The following is a 12,233-nucleotide window of genomic DNA, read 5'->3' on the forward strand; positions in this document are numbered from 1 at the left end:
TAAAACCCTTCTGATTCTTGTGATCCCTACTTCCCTCTGCATCTTCACCCCCATCACCTCCCACCTACACCTCATTCACCCAGGCCTCATGGAGCCACCAACAGTTCCCCAGTGAATTGTGCTGTCCCACTCTCATTAGTCTGCTGGTCATCTTAGACACAGTCCATTCAAGAACCACACTCTGGAAGTTAGTTACTCCCTCCTTGGAGAGAACCAGCATCTTGCCCTCACCTCTAATATAGCACTGGTAGAATGAATTATTCTGTATTTATTTGTTCAGGTGGCTGTCTCCCCACTGGACTGTGCCTTCCCTGGGATCAAGGACCTCATCTTACTCCTCTCTGAACCACTAGCACCTGGCCAGGGCTGAGCTCCCATTAGGGGCCAGTAAACGTGGCAGTGGGGTTTCACCCAAGTACTCATCACAAAATAAAAGTTTAAATTATGTTGTAGCCCACTGACCCTTTCATCCACCAACCCAATAATGGAATCTGCTGGTTCTTCCCCCTCCCGCTTTCCCTTCTCCCCAGTTTTACTAATACTTTCAGATTAATTTTCCCTTCCACGGGGAAGAAAAGGCAGACTTTGGACAGCTGTATCTTTAAGTAGATGGTACAAATGTCTCCTGGCGACTAGGGCCAGGCGACTGTACTTGGTGTGGCGCAGCGAAAGAGCACCTGGTTTTTTGTCTCCAGGGGCTTTACCTTTCTTTCTTTCAACAAGTTACTTAACCTCTCTGAACTTTAGTTCAGGTGAGAGTACAAATCCTATTACCTAGAAGTACTATGGTGAGAATCAAATGAGATATTAACGGTAAAGCCCTACATAAATGCTAGTTACTGTCAGGCTTTTGAGATCCTAATGAAATAGCAGCTCAGTGTCACGACATCAACAAATTGCATTTGTCATTTCAAATGACCAGAAGGAACACCGCTTTCGAAGTTTGTTTCTCTAAAAAGAGAACTTCAGTATATCCCCGGCTCCTCCGGCACACTTAAGACGACTATCAGTGAAGCCCCGCCTCCCTAGCCTCTAAAACACGCCCCCTTCCATGCAAACCCTGCTTTGTAGGGTCTTTCAAAGCTGATTGACACTTATATCCACCAATAATAAGTAAACTTTTCGTCAACTTCCGGCGAGGGGGCAGAACTTCCTTGCTGGTTGCTAAGACACTCTTGTTTCGCTCCTTGACAACCCTGGCTGGGGTGCGCAGGCTGCGGCCCCGGCTCTGGCCCCCGCGGGAGCAGGTGAGGCCCCGGGGCGCGGCGGACAGCCAGGCGGGGAGGGCCGGCCCAGAGGGAGGGCGGGAGGCAACGCGGGCGGAAGAGGCCTCTCCCATAGCCGAGGCCCCACCTCAGTCTCCTGTCCGCTGTTCCCCAGCCCCAGGTCCTCCCACCCCCACTTTGGGGACTTGCGAGCTACGTCGTGATAAATTCGCCATCGCAACTCCGCACCCATCCGAGGCCCAGTCCAGCTTGGCGCTCCCGCGTCCTCTCCGATCTGACTCCCCCCAGCACCTTGATCTCCCCACTTTTCGCAGAGTAATCCTCCCTCCCGAGGCTGGGCCGGTGGTCGTCATTGCCTCAGCTCAGACAGCTTGGCTTGGAGAGTTGGCGACGTACTGGGACTCGGGGCTGATCGTTTCCCTTTGGGGGCCTCAGTTTCCCCATCTGTAAACGACAAGTTCGGTTGAGTGATCTCTAAGACCTCTTCGACTCTGACGTTGTAGGATGTTGTTATTTTTTGACCCAACTGTAGACTTCCCCGAGGATGTGCTCCCCGTGGGATGTATCCTTTGTAGTGAGAAGAACTTGGCAAACCTAATTTGTGTTTTCAGTTGCAGGACCGTAGCAAGTTATGTAACCTCCCAGGGCTCCAGTCTGTGCATATATGAAATCAGTATACTACAGCGCATCTCCTTTGGGAATTCTGAGGATAATATGAATTGAAGTACAAAAATCCAGTCCAGTGTGGATTCAGTATTTGTTAGTTTACTTCCTTTGTCTCTTCCCTGCATTTTCCCTCTCTGGGAAGTGTAACCAGACCCTTAGCATGAGCTGTCATTTCTCTAGTGGACTCTCAGACCCGTATCTCCAGCTCTGATCTTTCTCTTGTGCCTCCAGGGTTAGTGATACTTATGGGTGGCCGGGGAGGCAGGTAGAGATTGATATATTGATGTGATAGTTACACTCAATGGCTTCTCTTCTGTCCCTGATAATCCATGATTTGGTGATGTCCTGCTCTGGAATTGTTACCTCCATTTACATATCTCACCAGCAACTTTAAACACAGTAGTTCTAAAGTCAAACTGGCCTGCTTTTCTACCTACCCATCTGTCCTACCTGGTTTTCCCTGTCTCTTTGTCAATGGCATCCTTCTCCTGGGACATCATATGTCACTCTTCCATGCCCATTCCACTCACACAGTTTTAACATTGTTTTGATTGTGTCTCCGTGAGGACCTCACATTCTCTCCACTCCTGAAGCCACCACCCTGGATCAAGTCTTTAATGCCTTCACCTTTGCCATTGCTGTAGTTTCCTGACTGGTGTAGTTTCCAGTCTCTCCTCCTGTCAACCCAGCTCACCAGAATAATTTTCCTAACATACAACTATGTCACCAACCACCAATAGACCCCCAAAGGGTTATCCATTCCCCATGAAAAATATCCACGCTTCTTAAGCCTGGGTTTTAAGGCCCTTCTACACTTCTACAACCAAACCCCAGCCTTTTTTCCCAGCTTTATTTTTCCCTTCTTTGCCAAATTCTATCCTCCAGCCAAATTGGACTGGTGGACTTTCCCAGAAAATGCGTTGAGTTTTCTGCCATGGTAAAAAATGTGTTTGTTCACCTTTCTGCCTGGAAGATCTTCCTCACCTCACTCCCCTGTCAGGATTTTCACTCACTTTTCAAGGCCTGACTCTAGTGCCGTGCCCGCCACCAAGCTTCTCTTGATGTCCTCTCTTACCCTCCTCACCCTGGCCAGAATTCTCCTCTTTCCTCTATCTCTACATCTGTCTTGTGGCACTTAGTACTTCCTGCCATGAACCATAGTTAGTTCCTTGTGTATGTGTATTGGTCTCCATGTGAGAGTGTAAGCTCCTTGGAGGTAGGGACTATCTCTTGCTTACAGTGGAGTAGTTGGGAAAAGCATAATCTTTGAAGTCAAATATACCTGGAATCAAATCCAGGCGGACCATTTATTAGCTGGGTAGAAAGTTACTTTCCTTTTCTTAGACTGTGTAGTCATCAGTAAAATAACAATACCTGCCTGGCTGAGTCATTAGGGGGAGTAAATGAGATCCTGTATGTAGAACACCTATCCTGGTGTCTGGCTCAAGATCAGTGTTCAATAAATGTTATTGGAATGGATTTGATAGATTCTCTCCCTTCCCAGGGGCAAATTAAGTATAATTTCATTACAGTTTGGATATTATTTTGGACTTCTGCCATATGCCAGACACTGGATTTTGTGTTCTGTGGCATCTAGAGGAGAATAAAGTTCCTCAGCCCCAGGAGGTTGTCTGGACTCGTGACACACGGTTAAGTCATGATCCGTTGTGAGATATCACCAGTAATTAGTAATTGTGAATGAGTTTTTATGAAATAAATCAGTGCTGAGTCCAATTTATTTCTGTGATAATGTCATTCTCAGTCCCTTATGTTCAAATCTGTTCTCTTGAGGGGGAATGAAGTGGGGTGGGAGATTGCATAAGCTGCTGTGTGTAGTAAGCAGCTATTCTTGTGGAGAGCTAATAGCTGTGATGGTTATGACTTTTTGTTATACTTTGTATCTTGACAAAAATGTTTGGGATTTCATCCAAACTTGGATATGTCCATGAGGATGTCCATGCAAGTCGCTGTCATTTATCACATGGTAGTAGACACAAAGAAAATGTTGAGAATTGCATATCTAGACTGAACACATCTCTCTTCTCTCCTTCCCACCTCTCTCTCCCTCCCTGCCTCCCTCCCTCCCTATGGCCTAAGACATATCAAGTTTTCACTAGACCTCAGTAAAATGAGAAACAATAAGGACCATGTAAAAAAACAAACAAACAAACAAAAAAAAAAAATCCTTGTGTGTGTGTATGCAAGGTAACTGTCTTTTCTTGAAAAGGATTGATCTTTATTCTGCAATTTTCTCCTTCCTACTGTTAAATTTTCCTCTTTTATGGTAGATGTGTTTTTTAATGCTCTTACTTAGCAAAATTTTTAAATGGCAACCCTGTGTTTGCTCCCCCCATTTTAAACTGGTTTAATAAACCCAGGCCTTTGGGAAACCTCATCTTCTGCATCGTTTCCTGACCTCTCTACTGACATTTCGGATGAATACGACAAAGTCCTTAGGATCCTTTCTCTTCACCTTGCCAGCTTTGCTCTTCATGTGTTTGCTAGAAGGCATGGGATGATTGAGGTGCACAAGTGTGCATCTCCGACGTGGCCGGAAGCAGGAGGCAGGCCTAGACAGATGGCTGGACTGGCGGATGCCAGTTATTGAAGTTATTTGTGTTACTGTCTTGTCTCCTACTTATTTGTGCCAAGGGGAAAAGCACAGAGGTAGAGTCAGAAAAATAGATGTGGGTTTGATCCTGGCTCTGCCGTTGCTGGCTGTGCACCCTTGGGCCAGCCACAAAACCTCTCTGAGCTCTAGGTTCCTTGTCTGAGAACTGGGATACTGCAGCTCTCCTTCCTACTACACCAGTGAAAGGGGCTGATACTTACTGTGAGGTAGATCCTATTTTTATTCTCAATTTCCAGATGAGAAAACCAAGGCTCAGAGAGGTAAGCACTTGTCCGGAACAAAACCGAGATGTGAATTCAGATCTGTCTGTGGAGTCTGCTCTCAGAACTGCTATGATGTGCTCCTAGTGTGTCCTCTAACCTCTCAGATGCATAGCAGGTTGTAAAGGGTGGCGAGCCATGATCTAAGGGCCAGGAATGTTCCAAGCATTGAGTGGCTGGAGCCCCCCAGGGCACTGGCAGACCCTTTTGGCCTTATTTCCCCAAATTGATTAATTTTTCCCCATCCCTCCCACATACTCTATCCCTCTTAAGGATTCTTCTTAAATGCTTAAGAAGCTAAATAATAAATAGTGACTGAGGTCAGTGCCACAAAAGGATGAGGGACAAAATGACAAGGGCCACTGGCTTTGACAAGGCAATGAGATAAATAGCCCTCTCTGTGCTCCCTGTTGCCTAGGAGAAGCCTCACATCAGATGTGGGCGAGGCTGTCTATCTGTACACGCAGAGGGGCCTTGGGTGAGGAGAAGGAAAAGGGCAGAGGGAGAGAAGCAAGGCTGCCCCTGGCTCTGTGCAGCAGGAGGGCAGATGGGATGGGTTGAGCTTCGGTACCCGGCAGATTCATGTACCATGGCTGCGGCTACACTTACATTATTAAAAGGCTCTTTCAGGCGCGACACGACTTCTTTCTGGCCTGAAGCTTTTAGCTACATGCTCATTTGCATAGAAGATTGATAAGGTTATTAGAACCTCTAGTTCTGCTATTTTTGGTAGCATTCTTTCAGCAGGGTTTTTTAATCGTGGCTGAATGAATGTAGCTGTACTATAATGACACCACATCATAAAAAATTCTCCTACCTTTCGTTATTTGGAAACACGTCATCTATAACTAATTTTTTTTATTCTGTAAGTCTCATCCATTTTGGATCCCCAGGAGTATATGTAGTGGTTAGGAAAAGCTATTTGCTATTGTGGTCCTTAATAAACTTGGTTGAATAATGTTGACCAGGTCCTGGCTAATAACATGGCAATAGTAGATGTTATGGCGATAGTGTGTTGATAATCGTGCAGAGAGCTTTAAAACTTCAAAATGCTCACGTGCATATGCTTGGTGCTTGCAACAGCTTTCTGAGAATGACAAGATGGGATTTAGTATCCCATTTCATCGAGGAGGAAGCCACAGCTGAGGTTAAATTACTTGCCCAAGGCTACAAAGCAAGGAAATGAGCAGAAGTCATTTCTGTCATAGAACTGGTATTCATGCCTAAATATTCTGGCTTGTAGTCCTTCACAGTTCCCTGACAACTGTCCCAGTGCCTTTTTCCCCTTTGTTCCTGAAGAACGGGCTTTGATAATACCTCAGGCTTTGATAATACCTGGTGCCATTTCAGAGGGATTCGGTATGTTTAAGCAGAGTTTAAGTAGCTGTCACAGATCCTGACCTCTGAAAGGGTGGCATGTGCACAATTGGCTTTCAACTCCCTTCCAGGCTCCTACATGCCTGCACTTTTTAGCCTCATGAATGAATTGAATCAAATCGAAATATTTAGGTAGAAAGTGCCTAAGCAGTTGCTTCCACATTTTAAGTTGTCCCCATTTGAAATTCACAGATATAAACAAATCATAAAGCCCTTATCCTTTATCATCAGTGTAGCTGCCACCTTCTGTCACACCTTGATGAATGTAGAAGAGGAGGCAATAAAGTGGCCGTTACTAAAGCTAGGACAGGATGGAGTTGGAGATGGGCCTCAACATTAATAAGCAAAGACAACATGATCCACTGGATTTTTGTGAAATAAGAAACCTGACCAGAAAGTACAATGAGATTGTGCTTGGTAATTTGCCAGCTTATATGTAGCGACAAACAAAAACTACTAATATCTTGAATGGTGCAAGTATCCAGAATTGATGAGATAAGAGAGCCATCTGTCCACCAGGAAATCAGAAAATACCAGTGTGGGATGGTGGAGTCTGTGCCAGGCTTCCAGCCTCGCTCAAGGGAGCCGACCAAACATAGTGGCACTGAGGTCTTCTGAAGCATCTGAGAGGGCGATAAAATTGAGAGCACAATGCGGGAAAAGTGCACAGAAAGCTCAGTGCTTGACCAAACTGGGGTCAATTTAACATTAGAACAGCAGCGACTGAAAGGGAAGATCAAACATTTGTCTCACTGCTGTGGTCATATGAGCCACACTAGTGATCAGTTCCACAAATGTGTCGTGAGTGCCTACTGTGTGTCTGTGAGGAGGCCGTATGACTCGAGTTAGGAGTGCCCATGCCAGGGGCAGTGTCTGGACTCACACCCCAGCTCTGCTGCTTAATGGCTGAGTGACCTAAGGCCAACAACATAATAGCTTTGTGGTTCTGTTCGTACAGGATCTAACTGCTGGGGTGGTTACAGTGATGAGCTGCATAAATGCACACAAAGCGCTTAGAACACTGGCTGGCACACAGGAAACCTAATAAACATCACCTGTCATTACCTGCCCAGTAGTTACTGTGCTAAGCATCTTGGGTGTCAGTGTTTGTGCAATGAAAGTCAATTTATTTGGAAACGTGAGAAATTCCAGAATAACATTATTTGGCTGTATTTGCCCAATATAGATTGTTAAAAAGGGCTTAACAATGTGGTGCTTTGTATTCATTTATATCAGTACTTCTGAGACAAAAAGCCTTTGAATTATAGGATAAATTGAACTGTAGGATAAAAGAGAAACACCAGGATTCCCAGCCGTATGCCCCCAGCCATTTAGGATCCAGGCGCATCTCTTTAGGAAAAGCCCCATCTGTTATTAGATAACTAGATGGGGGGGGGGGACATTTACATGTATATAAGGTTTTGTAACTTTCCAGTCATACCCACATGCATCCTCTCATTTGATTCCCCTGGGAGCCAGAGGGAGGGAACAACAGTTTATTGAGCGCCTACCATGTGCCTGGCTCTGTGTTAGTTGCTTTACATATGTTGTCTCATTGAATTCTCATAACAGCCTCATGAGATAGATGGGACTCTCTCCATGTTACTAGTGAGGAATCTGAGGCCCAAGGTCACACTGCTGGTGAGTGGTTGAACCGGCACCAGTGCCTAGGCCTCCCAACTCCTGGGACAGCCAGACAGAACCAGCTGGGCCAAGAAGGAGTAGCAGGAACAGCCAGGGAGCCTGGAGTGCCAAGGAGGGCACGGGGTAGTGCTGTTCCTATTCTCCTGCAGATCAGGGGCCTGCAGAGGGAGGCCCTTGCCTGCCAATAAACCCAAATTGTCAACGGCAACCTGAACATTTAACTTGCTAACCATGTCTGCTGGGACGTAAGGACCATGTAGGTAGTGGGCACGCACAGAAACTGCATTTGTTAATTGCTAGCTCAAGGCTGCATCCCCGGCCTGGCCCGCAGTCAGTATTTGTCTTGATAATGACAGTGTGGGCTTGCAGCATCATACCAGTGTGTTCTTAACCGGGTCCCAGCATCTCACATTGACTCATCCTCCTGTCTGCAGACTTGCTGGCCATTTGGAAAAGGATGCGGAGGAGTTAAGACGGGGAGGTGTCAAATTGTTACTGAGACATTTCTTAATTTGTGATGTATGGTTTTAAAGCCAACTCTTTTCTCCTACTTTTCCTGTTTTCCACAGCACCCCTTGGGGAAAGACATTTTCTTCTCCCACCAAGTTGGCAGGGCCTGCTTCCTGACTTTCCTGGGTGTGTCTTAATTGCCAGTCCCAGCATCTCCTGAAAGCCCCACTCTCTCCTCCAGTGGTCACAGTGGAAGGATCATGGGAGAAACAGAAGGGAAGAAAGATGAGGCTGATTATAAGCGACTGCAGACCTTCCCTCTGGTCAGGGTAAGCCCCAGGGGAGGGAGGCAGGGCACCAGCAGGGCTCACCCAGCCTGCAGAGAGGTGGGTGGAGCTCATCTACTGCAGGATGGCAGTGGGAAGAAGTTAAGAAGGGCCCTGCTGACTCAGCTCTAGATATCCAGGAGTTGATAGTCATTCATTCATTCATTCATTCATTCATTCAGCAAGTACTTATTTAGGCCACCTCCTGTATGCTGGGTGCTATTTTAGGCACTGTGGAGATGGTGAGCAAGACAGATGAAGGCCTGGCTTCAATGAAAGAGATGTTTAAAGAACATAATTGCAGGCCTAAGTGCTATAAAGGAAAAATAAAGCTGGTGTAAGGGGCCAGAGAGCAGAGGTTAGCTCCTGGAGAGGTTTCTCAGATCAGAGACCTGTGTAAAGTTAGAGAGCAAGACTTGCAAAAAGATCTGGGGAAGAATATTCCAAGCAGGGAAAACAGCAGGCACAGAAGGCCTGAGGTGGGAAACGAGCTTAGCATTTTGGAGGAACAGAGAGAAGGCTAGTGTGGCTGGAATGGAGTGCTGAGAGGTGGCAGGATGCAAGGGTCAGAGTGACAGCAGGGCCAGACCTTGCAGGCCTGGCTGGTCACAGCGAAGCAGGTGGTAAAGGATGTGGATGCTGTCCTGAGTTCAAAGGGGAGCAGAGGAGTGATGTGGTCTCTTTTATGTTCTTAAAAGATCACTGTAGCTGTTGTGAGGAGAATGGATTTTAGGGTGGAAAAGTGGAAATGGGGAGACGAGTGAGGACGCTATTCTGGAGGCCCAGAGAGATGCAGATGGCTGGGTCAAGCCTAGAGGGGAGGCGTGAGACGTGGGCCAATTCAGGATGTACCTTGAAGGTAGAGGCCATAGGATTCACCTACAGACTGGATGCTGGGTATGGAGGAAGGAGACTCCTAGCGTTTGTTTTTTCCTGAACGGTGGGAGAAAAAATGATGTTAGTTACCGAGAAAGGAAAGATGGAGGAAGAATAGGTTTACTGGGAGAATTAGAAGGTATTTTCTAGACATCTAAGTGAGGCTGTCAAATGTACAGTTGGATATAGGAGCCCAGAGCCCAAAGAAGAGGTTAGAGCCAGAGGTGATAATGTGGGAACCCTCCGCAGATAAAAAGTGCGCAGATCCCCTGGAGCTGGAATAGCTGGAGAAGAAAGAGGGTGGAGAGGGACCCTCCAGTAGCTGGGCGGGGGATCCAGTAAATCCACGAGAAAGAGCAGCCAGAGAGGCAGGAGGAGGACCAGGAGCCCTCAAGAGTGGCCGTGCCGTCTCTAGGTCTCTCGGGTGAGATTCGCTTATAAACTGTTTCCATAGCCAGCATTCCCTCCATGCCTGGGTCACCTTCTTCCCATGCCTGTTAGCTGGAACATAGTGATGGTGAAGCCTTGTGCCCTTGCAGAGAGGCCCAGGCTTGAGAGCTCCTGGGATACAGCTTGATTCCACACCCTTTTCACCCCAACTGCAGGCCCTCCATCAGGAAGGCCTAGCTGTGCCAGGGAAGCTACATGGTGCCCATGCCTTAAGCTTGGGACAGAGAGGCCACCAGGAAGGCCAGGTCATGGGCTAAGCCTCTCTCTTTTTGTCACACCTGCCCTGTCTCTAGCACTCGGACATGCCAGAGGAGATGCGAGTGGAGACCATGGAGCTATGTGTCACAGCCTGTGAAAAATTCTCCAACAACAACGAGGTATTGCCATCAGTGCAGGCAGCCCCTCATGCTTTTGGTGACCGCTGTGGGTGAATAGCATGCTCTCAGTGCCCTGCAGCCAGCTCCAGAGAGTCCTGCTGGGACTAGTCTGGGGCCTTCCTTGGAAGCAGTCATGGTCTGGGGAAGGCCAGTGAGAAGAGAGGCTGGTGCTGACTCCAGTACTGATGGTCACACCCAGCCCTTGAGGGAGAAAAGCCAGAGGGGGCTCCACGACGCCTCTGCCCATGTTCCCCACCTCAAGTGGGCTCCTGAATAGGGCACCTTTCCCCATGGCCCAGGCATTCATTCATGTATTCATTCATCCATTCAGGAAAGATACTAAATAACCATCTCTGTGCCAGGCACTGTTCTGGGTGCTGGCGATATGGCCAGTAGGCATCAACCCAGGAATGTCCTCCATCAGTCTGGCGGAGAGCAAGAAGGCAGTCAGTGTTGCAGCAGCGGTGGGTGCTGCTGGTGCCTCAGATGCCTGAGCAGGGGACTCACCCTACAAAGGCCAGGCGCCCAACCCCTCCTGACTCCTCTTCACATTGGGGGAAGCTTCTTGAAAGAGCGAGCACAGGACGGAGCAGGCTGCTGCCATCACTGGGAGAAGCAGTCTGGCTTCTCCCTGGAGACCACTGACCCATTAGGGAGGGACAGTGCTTCACAGCCTGCAGAGTGCCTCACGGCTGTGATTTCCTTTAGTTAGTCCCCAGCGCAGCCTCGTGCACCCTTTCTCTGGTTTACAGCTGAGGAAATTGACCCTGACCCAGGAAGCCGCACTAAGCCAAGCGAGCCTCAGACCTGGGGCTGTCTTCAGACCCACGGCTTGCTTTTCCCACCGTAGCCAGTTTCCAGTGAGGTGATGGCTAGTTTTCTGTCCCTGTGGAATAGCCCCGGCAGGAGGTGCTTGCTTGGAAATCCTTTCTTGACAGTTCCGTGAACAGGAGAACAATAATAATAAGACAGCAGGCCTTTCTCTTGCCAAGACTCGCTATCTGACCTCTCCTTCCCAGACGGGGCACTGACCCCTGCCCGCTCCTTCCCCTCTCCGTTCCAGAGTGCCGCCAAGATGATCAAAGAGACCATGGACAAGAAGTTCGGCTCCTCCTGGCACGTGGTGATCGGCGAGGGCTTTGGGTTTGAGATCACACATGAGGTGAAGAACCTCCTCTACCTGTACTTTGGGGGGACCCTGGCTGTATGTGTCTGGAAGTGCTCCTGACACTCTGTCCCCTGCCCCTGCCCCCCATCCTGTGCAGGGCCTGTTCCTGCCACTCGTGGGGTGGGAAGCAGCCCCAGGCAGGTCCTGGTTTTTCCCAGGAGAGTTTGGGGTCTTTTCTTTTTGTCCTTGTCTGCCAGTTTCCTGAGCCATGCCCAGTGTGTGAATTTGTTGACATCTCTGTTCCTAGGCTCTCTGTCATCTCACTCTGAGTCCCAGGGTGTTGGCGGGGCAGCAGGCAGCAGTCTCTCCATAGGGGTGGGTAGGGAAGGGTGACAGGGTAGAGGAGGTGGGGAGATGGGATTTTTCTCATAAGGACGTGCCAGTCCTACCTTTCTCGAGGGCTGCTCTCCCCTCACATCCCGGGAGCCCCACTGCCCTTCTGTCCCCAGCACTGCTGGGATGTGTCCGCTGTCCTTGTCATTAGTGGCCACATGAAAATGTGAAGGAGCCTCTCCTCTCAAGGGACACAGGCAGCTTCTCTCCTTGTCTTCTGGGGAATTACTGATACTCCCTGCTCCAAGTCCCTTCCCCCAACTCGACCCAGGCTGAAAACACCACCGCATCTCACTGGACCCACAGCCCCACAGCCCGCAGCTTTGGCATGAGGACCAAGCAGCCTTCCCCCATCCTCTCCTCCTCCCCAGCCACCAGGCCACATGAACCTTTGACACTGCCTCGACCCGCAGTTGAGAGCCAGGGGCTGGGGTGCAGAACTGCTGCG

General features: G+C 48.7%; 1 protein-coding gene across 1 annotated transcript; it reads left to right on the forward strand.

Annotated features, from left to right (window-relative positions):
• The first annotated feature begins 1,167 nt into the window (after positions 1-1,167).
• Positions 1,168-11,690, forward strand: DNAL4 (dynein axonemal light chain 4). The gene is made up of 4 exons (XM_063076209.1): positions 1,168-1,247; positions 8,375-8,584; positions 10,201-10,284; positions 11,348-11,690. Exons 2-4 carry the CDS (start codon positions 8,516-8,518, stop codon positions 11,510-11,512), a joined length of 318 nt encoding a protein of 105 aa, XP_062932279.1. The 5' UTR covers positions 1,168-1,247; positions 8,375-8,515; the 3' UTR covers positions 11,513-11,690.
• The last annotated feature ends 543 nt before the right edge of the window (positions 11,691-12,233 follow it).

Source organism: Cynocephalus volans, chromosome 12 (genome assembly GCF_027409185.1).
Source record: "Cynocephalus volans isolate mCynVol1 chromosome 12, mCynVol1.pri, whole genome shotgun sequence".
Classification (NCBI taxonomy): Eukaryota; Metazoa; Chordata; class Mammalia; order Dermoptera; family Cynocephalidae; genus Cynocephalus; species Cynocephalus volans.